The 12,076-nt window shown below is 38.9% G+C and overlaps 1 protein-coding gene across 1 annotated transcript; it reads left to right on the plus strand.

The window, feature by feature from the left end:
* Positions 1-8,862: 8,862 nt before the first annotated feature.
* On the plus strand, positions 8,863-9,679 carry LOC145960151 (uncharacterized). Its single transcript, XM_083079409.1, has 2 exons — positions 8,863-9,348; positions 9,449-9,679. Exons 1-2 carry the CDS (start codon positions 8,863-8,865, stop codon positions 9,677-9,679), a joined length of 717 nt encoding a protein of 238 aa, XP_082935535.1.
* The last annotated feature ends 2,397 nt before the right edge of the window (positions 9,680-12,076 follow it).

Below are 12,076 nucleotides of genomic sequence, written 5' to 3' on the forward strand. Positions count from 1 at the left end.
TCGTTGCATTCCCTGTTGGCTCGAAGCTGATTCTCGTAAGCGAAATGGGATTTTCGCTCGTATCGAAACCGGAAGTGCCGTCCAAAGTATATACATATTAAGTATATACATCGCGCGATCAAATATAAAATTTTTAATCGCATCGAAATAGTGCGGAAATCGTTAAGTATCGCGCGTAAAATAGCGGAAATAGGGATATAATAATATCGCTCGCGAGTGCGGGAGTGCCGTTAAAAGTATCGCGCTCCAACAACATGAGAGGAGGAGGAGGCCTGGGAGAGGCATCTTGCATTAGTGGAGCAACAAGATGATGAATATCTTCTATTATTTATATATTAATTGTTATAAATCATTAACTGTTATAAACGAACAATAATTTGATCTTATTATTTAAATGAATTAAAGAGAAAGTTTTTATAAACGTCAGATAAAACTTTCTATTTAAAAAACAGTTTCAAAAATTTATAAAATTTTTCCATATGTGTTTATCTGCTTATTATTTTATATATCGGATATAAAATTCCGCGCGATAAAAATTTTTTGAAATATTGATTGCATTTTGTGAGCATTATTATAAATGAATTTTATATTTGTATGTTACAGACAACTAGCTTCGATAACAACTCCGCTGTTGCGCATCAGTGTCGGTGAGTGAGAAAAACTTTTATTTAACTTTAAGGTAACGGATTCGTAGAGATTGCAGATGTAGATGTAGATATAGATATAGATTGTAGATTGTAGATAAATCCGTTGCCTTAAAATGAATGAGCTGGATGGATTAAATTAAATAAATTTTAATAAGTTCTTTCGAAATGCTTTGCATCTATTGCGAAAATATATTAAAATATTAAAAAAAAGAAGAGATCAAGAAAAGATTTTTTTGTAAAAATTTTGTCCAATTTATTAAGTAAAGAACACGCATTAACAATTTTATCAATTTTATCAATTTTTGATGCTTCATTTTTATAATACGCACTTATCTTCTAATTTCTCATAGCTCATCCATCGTAGAAATTTTTTTGTAGATATTGTTTTTAAACTTTACTCTAACTTAATATAAAGTCAAATGATTAATTAATTAAATAATTTGTAATATGATAAATACACATTAATTTTATATTTTATTATAAAATATAATATATAGAAATTTGTAGTAATTTGGCTTTATTTCAGTTAATGGCTTATATTACAGTTAAAGCGAGAAGATTCAGAGATCAGTATACAAGACTTCATAAAACATTGAAGAAATTAAAAAAGAATAATGCAAAAATTAAAATAAAAATAAACAATCTAATCGCGCACTTTAACCGTTTATGGATTTTTTACATTAAATCCAAATCCAACGAGATAATCTTCAAAGAATTAAAGGAGTGCTGCTCTTTAACGCTGAAGATAATAAATAAATCTAGTTCAACGCATAGACGAAAACAATTCTCAGAATCAGGAGATCCTTATCTTTCACCACCTTTAAAGGAAACTTCTATCTACACTACAACCCAAGGACTGAAAACTATAAAATATGATCAGCTAAATATAAGCCATGACGAGAATACTTTCTATTATTTATGCTTATATATAAATAAGATCTCTAGCATTATTAATTGTAATCGTAACCACTACTCTTACATATATGTATACTTTTTATTATATTTTATATTTCCCCTTTATTATATAAGTTATTATATATTGTTATACTTCCCTGTACAAATAATTTTTAAGAAATGTTTAAATATTACGATATATTAAGATAATATATATACATCTGAGAATTATCTCAAATTTTTTCCTTTTCCAATATGTGTATAAAAAAAAAACGAAAAAAAAATTTTTATATATTAAATATATATAATTATATTATACATATACAATATAACTATCATATGAAAAGAAATTTTTTTTTAAACTTTCTCTCATTATTAACATTATTTTTATATATATTATCTTAACTTCTTATTTTTCCTTTGACAATAGATAAATTTAAATATATAGTTATATAAATATTAAGAAAATTTGGTTATATGTATATTGAGAAAGAGGGAATAGAGAACTATTCTTCCTTGCATTCCTTGTTTTTTTTCTATCTTATTTAAAGTCGAATGAAGACTACTTGATCATCAATATAATATAGAAATGTTAGCATATCATCGTCGTATCCGGTCTCGTATTGAAGTCTCGTAATAAAAAAGGGATAAATATCTCTTACATACATAGATAATACATAGATCAACGGCATGCAGCATGCATGAAAAATTCACTTCAAAATCATTAGAAAATCTAATGAAAATGCTTCATGATCATTAGATCTGCTCTTAATATTATCGCAACACGTAAATAGAGTGGAATCCGGATATCCAACTATTCTATAACCTACTCTACATAAAATTTCTGCTCATACTACAAAATAAGCTGTATATAAAAATTACGGCATAATAAAATTAACTCTGCAAACAAATGTGGAAACTGCATTGAAAAAAATATCCATATGTCAACAAGGCATTCTGAATTGAAATAGTGCCGAAAATCGCAAAACGAATGAAAAAAGAAAACAGGTTCTTCAACAATCCCTTTGACACTCGGCATATATATTTTTTTTTATCATTGATGACCAAGTAGCTATAATTACGTATATTCTTTAGTTTTATTTCTTCACATGTTAACGAAGAGGAAAAAGAGTTCTATAAAATTTTTATTACGTAATTATGTATAATATTACATATATACACAGATTTCTACTGATATCCATATGATATAAAATAAGTCAGAGAATTAAAATTCTTTTTATGCTCGATCATATAAAGGAAAGACGAAAAAATTAAGATAGCAGTTCTGAAATTAAGATTTCTTTCCTCCATTTAAAATAAAAAAATATATAGTATACATGTATAATACAAATAAAAGATAATTAATAAAGGTTTAAGAAAGAATAATTAATCATAAATAAAAAGAGAAAAAATATAATCATTACATAATCATATATTCTAATCATTATATGCTCTAATCATTAAACATTATTATCATTTAAGAATATGTTATAAGAAAATCTGTACAAGAAGGACGAGAGAACAAAGAAATAATTCTTGAAGTTGCCTATTTTTTCCTCCTTCTTTAAATAATAAAGGAGAACTAACTTATACTATTGTATAATTACACTATATACTTATATTATATTATTACACATTACCATAAGTACATAACAATGCGTATAGTAATTCTTCTTTCTCAGAAAGAAAAGAATCGAATATTTCTATTATTTGCAAATGTTGTGTACCCCCAACATTTGTTTAAGGCGGGGGGTGTTACGTCCGGTGGACTCCACGATTCTTTTCTTTCCTCGAAACGATATTGTGGAAGAAAAAAATCAAGGATCGGCTTGCATTTGAAACACAAAACGATCATTCTTCAGAATAATGATAGCGCATAGAAAAACGCAACCTAACTCGCGTACATAACCATTTAAGCCTAACAAATCTAATACTGAGAATGACCAGTCAAGATAGCGTTAACGAAACTCTAAATAAATTCGTGAATTATAAGACGAAAAGTTGTTATAAGAAATTCCAACTGTCCCGTATCTATTGGTACGGCTTTATGTTCGAAGCCTCTCTATCTAAAGAATTTTTAAAATAAAGATCTGGTTCTCGGGAAGATTGTCAAAATCTAAACATACAGCAATATTCTTGAAATTGATAGTGCACGTGCGCTCGTTCGACAGGCCACCCACAAGCGTTCTCCGAATCGTTAAATCATCAAGAACGATAAGCTAATCAACTTACTCCCACTCTCTACTGGATGGAGCTAAGTCTCGAGCCAAAGGACTTAACCAATAAAAATCTTAAGAAACGTCTCTCCTCCCAAAAATCAGTCTCCTTGTCCTTAAGAAGGGAGTATTAAAATTATTACAAAAGATTCCCACCATCCAGTAAGGAGGAGGAGTAATAACTTTAAAATGCAAGCGCAAGGCGCGACGCGCGCAATTAACACTACAGTTGACAGTTCAGTACGCTAATTCTTCCGACGAGCAGCAGTGCAGTTGACAGTTTAGTTCACAGTTCCAGTCAAGATTCAGTCATTCAATTTTAAAATTATATAGCCTCGGGGATCCTCTTTTCTTGCATTATGCAATTGAGTTATATCTGTTTTATCACAGTGAAAATGATTTTGTTAACATTTAATTGTGCATCGTGTGAATTTTTTGATGAACATCTCCATTACCCAGCTCTTCATGTTATAAACCTCCGACCTCAGCCATTGCAATTTTATCAACGCACTCATTTTTATGATACCAACGAGTTGTGAGTAAAATTGAGTAATTTTTATTTTCTCCCTTTCCCATATCTTACTATCTCACAATTTAAAATCTATGTCTGACAAATAAATTTAAACGGTTTAATAACCATTAAATTTTTACTAATTATTATCAATCAATCAATCCTTGTCTCACCTCTCCTCCAGTCTCATTCCTTGTTCTTCCTAATTCACATGGAATCTCCGTAAGGTGATTCGCGAACAATTCCCTGTTCGCCGGGAATCTCCGCAAGGCGATTCGCGAACAATTCCCCGTTCGCCGGGAATCTCCGTAAGGCGATTCGCGAACAATTCCCAGTTCGCCGGGAATCTCCGTAAGGCGATTCGCGAACAATTCCTTATTTCTCTTTATTAGCTCTTTCTGATTTATTTACCGAGAATTTATATTGTTTTCTATCTTTATATCTCGTTTCAGCCCTTCTTTATATATATCTTTTCATTTCTACTTTTTCTTTACTCCCTTTCGTTTTCTTTTAATTTCCCATCCTTATATTATAATTTTTATTATTACCTTTTATTTTCTCTTTATATTATTTTCCTTTGAATTATCATTACTTTTGGGAGAAACCGTTGAAATAGATGAATAATTTTCGAACTTAGACTTGGCGAATCTCTTATCTTAATTTTATTATTGTATTTTAATTTAGACCTGTGTTTCAGCGAATTTAGAAAATTTTAATTCTAACTATAACACATATGCGCAAGCGACGAATTCTATACTTCCCTTAATGAGTAAGCGTTATTCATATTTTTATTACACATTCACTTTTTATTTTGTTTTATTTCTTATATTACATTAATTATATGTATATTGTATTAACCAGTCAGAATTTAATTCTTAACGTAAATTCTTCCCTGTATATTCTGACTGATGACTTCCGAACGATTGTAACACCCGCGAGCATATATACATACACATACAGATACCCACTCACGCATACCTACAACTGCTAAGATATATTTTTCTTTCATTATTTTTTTTTATAATATATGTATTTTTAATTTAATGTATAATTTAATTATTTCAACCGTTCTCTTCCTTAAATCCTGAGATCGCACTAGGTCCCATCCCGCGTAACAAGGATTAAATTCCTTTACCGAAAAGGGGCCACCGAACGAATAGGCTTAAAAACGCAGCGTTAAAGAGACCTTCGGTCGCTGACCTGTGTCAGGCCCTTCACATTCGTTCGACCCGATCCATACACACGCCCGAATAAAGTGTGTCACGGGGTAAGTAAGTTGCGTCCTTCCATACGGCCCATCCATTCCAGGGTCTGGACGTAACAACATTAACTGTTTAGAAATTAAAAATATAGCATAAATGATTGTGATAATATTTATAAATACTTAATTATTCACTAATGTTATATAAAAGTTAATAATTGTTTAATTGTATTTAATCAATATAATATTAATTAAACAATATAATATTAAAAATATTGTATTATATAATATTATATATTATATATTATATAAATTATTATATAATATTATATATTATATATTATATAATATTATATATTATATAAATTTGTAAATACTTAATTATTCACTAATGTTATATAAAAGTTAATAATTGTTTAATTGTATTTAATCAATATAATATTAATTAAACAATATAATATTAAAAATATTGTATTGTATAATATTATATAAAAATATTATATTATATTACAATATAATTCATATTATGAATATTATGAATATTTCTAATATTATATTATAATATTACATATTATATTGTATTCCTTTTATACAGATATATATATATATATATATATATATATATATATATATGTGTGTATATATATATATCTGTATAAAACAAACATTACGTAAATATATAATCAACATCTATATATTAAGTTTGTAATACAGAAAAGGAATACAATATAATATGTAATATTATAATATAATATTAGAAATATTCATAATATTCATAATATGAATTATATTGTAATATAATATAATATTTTTATATAATATTATACAATACAATATTTTTAATATTATATTGTTTAATTAATATTATATTGATTAAATACAATTAAACAATTATTAACTTTTATATAACATTAGTGATTAATTAAGTATTTACATTTATAAATATTATCACAATCATTTATGCTATATTTTTAATATATATATATATATATATATATATGTATATATATATATATATATATATATATATATTGTTGCGTCCCCGCGTCTCGTCCCTGCGGTTGTAATCGCCACCCGTTGAGTTATTTCTGCGGCAAGTGCGTCGACGGCGGAAGATCGTCTCCGAGCGCGTTGTCAAGACGTTGTTATAAACAACGACTGTCATGGAGTCTTGAGCCAGCTGTCGGGCTATGCGGACGCGTTTCGATCCGCGGCTTATTAATATCGTTATATCTGTCTTCTCCGAGTTCTGTGTTGTGTTCATTAAAGTTCTTGAGTTCTTAACAACCGAGTTCTTATTTACGAGTGCGCGAGTGAGAGCGCGAGCGAGTACGCGGGTGCCGATCCTTGTGTCGCGCGCGTTCGATAAATATCGTTCCGCGGACGCAACATTTTGGGGGCTCGTCCGGGATAAGAACGGACAGCAGTGATATTGTACGATGCTCTATAGCTGCGAAGAGGAGGAGGCGTGAGCAATCCGAGCCGCCGTCAGAACCGAGAGCGTCGAAGTCGGCGGCGTCGGAGACGGCGAGGGCGACGGAGTCGGCCGCTTCTGCGAGGAAGCCGGTCTCCACAGTCACAGCTAAGTCGCTCCAATATTATAAATAATAATTTTGTGAGAGCGGCTAAACGCGGTCAGATCGGCACGCGTGGTTTGTTTACGTTAAAAAAAACGTTATGTTAAAAATGTTTCCTTTTTTTTTAAATTTTCTTTTAAAAAAAGAATGAACTGGTGTGTGTAAAATTGAGGCGGGCTCGGATGTATCTTGGATAGGGGATTAATTCTTTCATTAGAATGCCTGGATGGCAATATTCGTAATTTCCGGTGCTTGTTTTAATAATGGTTGTTTGGGTTCTTATTATCTTTGGAAGAATTGTAATTGGTAGAGTAATCCTCGAAGTGTTGTGGGAAGGACTCCCAAATTTATTTTGATTAGGGTATGGTTCTACATCCGAGGCCCGAAAAGAAAGTTTTGGATGAAAAAAAATGGTGCTTGTTACTTGTTTAATTGTTTTTGTTGTTTAAGGAAAAGAAATTTTGGTAAAAATTCCGAATTTGGCAACGAGGGAAAAAGAAAAATTAAAGAAGGAGAGAGAAAGACGACGATAACCAGAAGGGATAAAGGCTGCCTCACCCACGGTTTTTGCCCGTGGTTTTCCCGTGGGTCTTCGGGCGAATGCCGAGGCAGGGGCCTGAGGAGTTCTCTTGGGAGAACGGAGGGTCCACGAGAAGATAACCCCCCCCCCTCTGGCCTGAAGATTTTAGTGGAAATTTGTGAATCACTGGAGTCGTTTGGCCCCAGGATGGTGTGCAGTTCGGTAACCTGGAACAGCAGTTCAGGGAGAACATGGAAGCACATCGGGAACTATAATTCGACCAGATTCCTGAAGAAACTTGCCACTTTGTGATTGTCGGGACGACAATCTTTCGAAGAGAAGGGCAAGTGTTACGTCCCTGGTTTGAGTCGCGGTCGGGTCTGTCTTGAAAAGGAAGAAGATCTCGTTGTCAAGAGGTTGTTGACGGAGCAGCCGTCATTTGAGTCGGAAGCCAGCTGTCAAGCTGAGCGGTCGCGTTTCGATCCGCGGCTTATTAATTATCGTTACATTCTGTGTTCTCTGAGTTCAGTGTTGTGTTCATTAAAGTTCTTGAGTTCTAACCAACCGAGTTCTTATTTACGAGTGCGCGGGTGCCGCGTAATTAGCGTGTGCCGATCGTTTGTGTCGCGCGCGATTCGATAAATATCGTTCCGCGGACGCAACAATATATATATAATTATATATATATATATATATATATATATGTAGCGACACACATGCGCTACGTCACCCTCATCGTTGACCGCGTAGGGACGATTGTCTCCTACTCCGCTTTCACTTTCGTAAATTTTACAACCCTTGCATGTTACGCAGCCTTCCATCGATCCCTTACATCGCCGATTAACATATGGCAAGCACACGGTTTTTTCCTACACAACGGTCACTCGTCCCTCCGAGAATCTTTCCGATTATAAAACTTTCTCCCGAATCGTGCATGCCGAATCCTGGTTTTCCAGGATTCATTCAGTATCTTCAGATTCGTTCAGCTTTCGACGAGTCTACAGCGCATCTACAGACAGCTCACATCGCGCCTTCACACAGTACACACAAGACTTCACATAGTATACAAGACGCTCAAATTTATAGATTGAAATAAACTCGGAGCTATCTAACTGCGAAACGTTAATTTCTTATATCCTGAGATCACCCACAGAATTGGTGACCCCGACGTGATCGCGTGATCTCGCGTACGTGTATCGTTTTTTTTTGTCGTAAAGTGCATTTGTGGGTGACCGTGTAAGTACATGGAAGAATTAAAGGAACCGACAGTGAGACTCAATCGCTATCCGGATTATCATGGCCGAAGGAAGCTCTGCCGCGGCGATCGACCTCGTAGCCATCAAGATTCCACCATTCTGGGCTCATGACCCTGAGCTGTGGTTCCGCCAGGTGGAGAACCAATTCGCACTCTCAGGGATCACGAGCGATGACACGAAATTTTATTACATCACGGGCAACCTCGAAGCCCGATACGCCGCGGACGTCCGCGATATACTGCTCGATCCGCCCGCGACCGAGAGATACCAGCTCCTCAAGACGGAGCTCATACGCCGGCTCGGTACCTCGCAGGAAAAGAAATCGCGGCGATTACTGGAACACGAAGAGATAGGAGACCGCAAGCCGTCCCAATTCCTCCGCCATCTACGCGGGCTGGCGAGCACCGCTGTTCCGGACGAGTTGCTCAAAACCATCTGGCTAGGGCGACTCCCAGCGTCCATGCAAGCCATCCTGGTAACTCAGGCGGAAGCTGGTCTGGATAAGATGGCCGAGCTCGCCGACGCGGTAAGCGACGCTTTGCCCGAAAGACGCCATATCCGCGGCCGTATCCGCGGACTCGTTCGAGCCGATGCTCGAGCGATTGACCATCCATATGACCGCCAAGATGGGGGAGTTGGTGAATGGACTCCGTCAAGAGATCGCGGCGGTCAACGACCGTGTTTCGGCGCGCGGTAGTCGCTCACGGGAGCGGCGCTCCCCATCCAGGCAGCGCGCGCGCAGCCGCGGCCACAGCAAAGACGGAATCTGCTGGTATCACTGGCGATTCGGGGCCGATGTGACAAGGTGCGAACCGCCGTGCAACTTCCACGCGGGAAACGATCAGGGCGGTCGTTAATGGAGGCAAGCGACCCGTGCCCTACGTCCCTCCGTCTGTTCGTCACGGACAAAGACTCCAGGACGGAATTTTTGGTCGACACCGGCGCCGATCTCTGCGTTTATCCACGATCGTTTCTACGCGGGCCGCGTGAAAAGACAACGTACGAGTTCACCGCAGCGAATAACAGCATCATCGCGACTTACGGAACGATTACGATTACGCTCAACCTCGGGCTACGCAGGGCCTTCACGTGGAGGTTTGTCATCGCTGACGTCTCTAAGCCAATTATCGGAGTGGATTTCCTGGCGTTCTACGGCCTACTCGTTGACATTCGCGGCCGCCGCCTCTTAGATCAGTTGACCTCGTTGACTGTCAAAGGTCACGTTGCAACGTGCGACATTCCCAGCATCAAAACGATCGCCGGGACATCGATCTACCACGAGCAACTGCGGAAGTTCCCGGAGATCACACGCCCGGGCGGCGCCCCCTCCGAACCGAAGCATTCGACGCGGCATCACATCCGAACATCGCCTGGGCCCCCCGTGGCGAACAAGCCAAGACGTTTGCCGACGGAAAAACTGCGCGCGGCCAAGAAGAAGTTCGAGACAATGATACGATTCGGAACGGCACGACCATCGGAAAGCTGTTGGGCATCGCCGCTGCACATGGTCCCGAAGAAAGCCAGCGACGAATGGCGACCGTGCGGAGATTACCGAGCATTGAACGCAAGGACCGTGCCAGATCGGTACCCCGTGCGTCACATAGAAGACTTTGCGCAGTCGTTAAGAGGTAAAAATATTTTTTCAACCATAGATTTAGTTAGGGCGTACAACCAGATTCCCGTCGCACCTGAAGACATCGAGAAAACGGCTATCACGACACCGTTCGGGTTATTCGAATTCCCGTTCATGTCGTTTGGCCTACGCAACGTCGCGCAAACGTTCCAGCGATTCCTCGACGAAGTCCTCCGAGGCATGGACTTCTGCTACGCGTACATAGATGACATACTCATCGCATCGACCTCCGAACGCGAACACCTGCAGCATTTGGAGGCCGTGTACGAACGGCTGAGAAAATATGGCGTGATCATCAACCAGACCAAGTGCGTGTTCGGGCAGACAGAAGTCAAATTCCTTGGCTACCGAGTTTCCGCCGAGGGAACCCAGCCCTTACCCGAAAAGGTCGAAGCCATCCGGAATTATCCACAGCCAACTACGGCGAGACAACTGCGACAGTTCCTGGGTATGTTAAACTTCTACAGGAGGTTCATACCCAGGGCGGCTCAGCTCCAAGCGCCTCTGAACGACCTGCTCCACGGAAATATCAGGGGCAAGACCCCCATCACCTGGACCACGTCGACGCAGGTCGCCTTCAACGAATGCCGGGAGAGCATTGCGCAAGCGGCCCTACTGGCTCACCCCGAACCTAACGCGCTGCTTGCAATAATCTCCGACGCCTCGGACTTCACGGTGGGGGCGGTCCTCCAACAACGAATCGGCGATAGTTGGGAACCATTAGCCTTCTTTTCCAAAAAACTAAGTAGTGCCGAAAAGAAGTACGGCGCATACGACCGGGAACTCCTCGCCATCTACCTTGCTGTCAAGCACTTCAGACATATGGTAGAGGCTAGGACCTTCACGATCTATACAGACCACAAGCCGATCACGTTCGCCTTCCGACAGAAAGCCGATAAGTGTTCGCCCCGGCAGTGCCGTTACCTCGACTTCATCGGCCAATTCTCAACCGATATCAGGCACGTATCCGGCAAAGACAACATCGTCGCCGACGCCCTTTCACGCATTGAAGAAATCGCAACCGTGGACTACGAAGCGCTGGCAGCATCGCAAGAGACCGATAGCGAGTTGAGGACCTACCTGGACGGAAACTCAGCACTGAAGATAAAAAAGGTACACCTACCGGGGACATCGGTAAGCGTGCATTGCGACGTATCGTCAACAACAGCAAGACCGTTCATCACCGAGCAGTTCCGCCGGGCGGCATTCGAGTCGGTACATCAACTCGCGCAACCAGGTATCAAGGCGACCGTCAAGCTGGTCACTCAACGATTCGTCTGGCCGTCGGTTAAAGCCGATTGCCGAAGATGGGCAAGAAGCTGCGTGGAATGCCAGCGCTCAAAGATAACTCGTCACGTTTCGGCGCCGTGCGGAGCCTTTGCGCCACCGTCAGCGAGGTTTGAGCATATACATCTCGACCTCATCATCATGCCCATCTCGGAAGGCCACAAGTACTGCCTGACCTGCATCGACCGATTCTCTCGATGGCCGGAAGTTATACCACTCATGGACCAGGAAGCCACCACCGTCGCTCGCGCCTTCTATGAGGGCTGGATAGCCCGATTTGGCACTCCGCTTCGCATTACCACTGATCAAGGGAGGCAATTCGAGTCGCAACTAT

The sequence above is a fragment of the Camponotus vicinus genome, unplaced genomic scaffold, assembly GCF_025532165.1.
Source record: "Camponotus vicinus isolate PSW18456_S1 unplaced genomic scaffold, iyCamVici1.0 SCAF_10, whole genome shotgun sequence".
Lineage (NCBI taxonomy): Eukaryota > Metazoa > Arthropoda > Insecta > Hymenoptera > Formicidae > Camponotus > Camponotus vicinus.

Bases quoted from the DNA above. Each gene is read 5' to 3' on its own strand.
- LOC145960151 (XM_083079409.1), top strand. From the start codon at position 8,863: ATGGCCGAAGGAAGCTCTGCCGCGGCGATCGACCTCGTAGCCATCAAG. The intron at 9,349-9,448 runs GTAAGCGACGCT...ATGACCGCCAAG, and splicing joins TGGCCGAGCTCGCCGACGCG to ATGGGGGAGTTGGTGAATGG.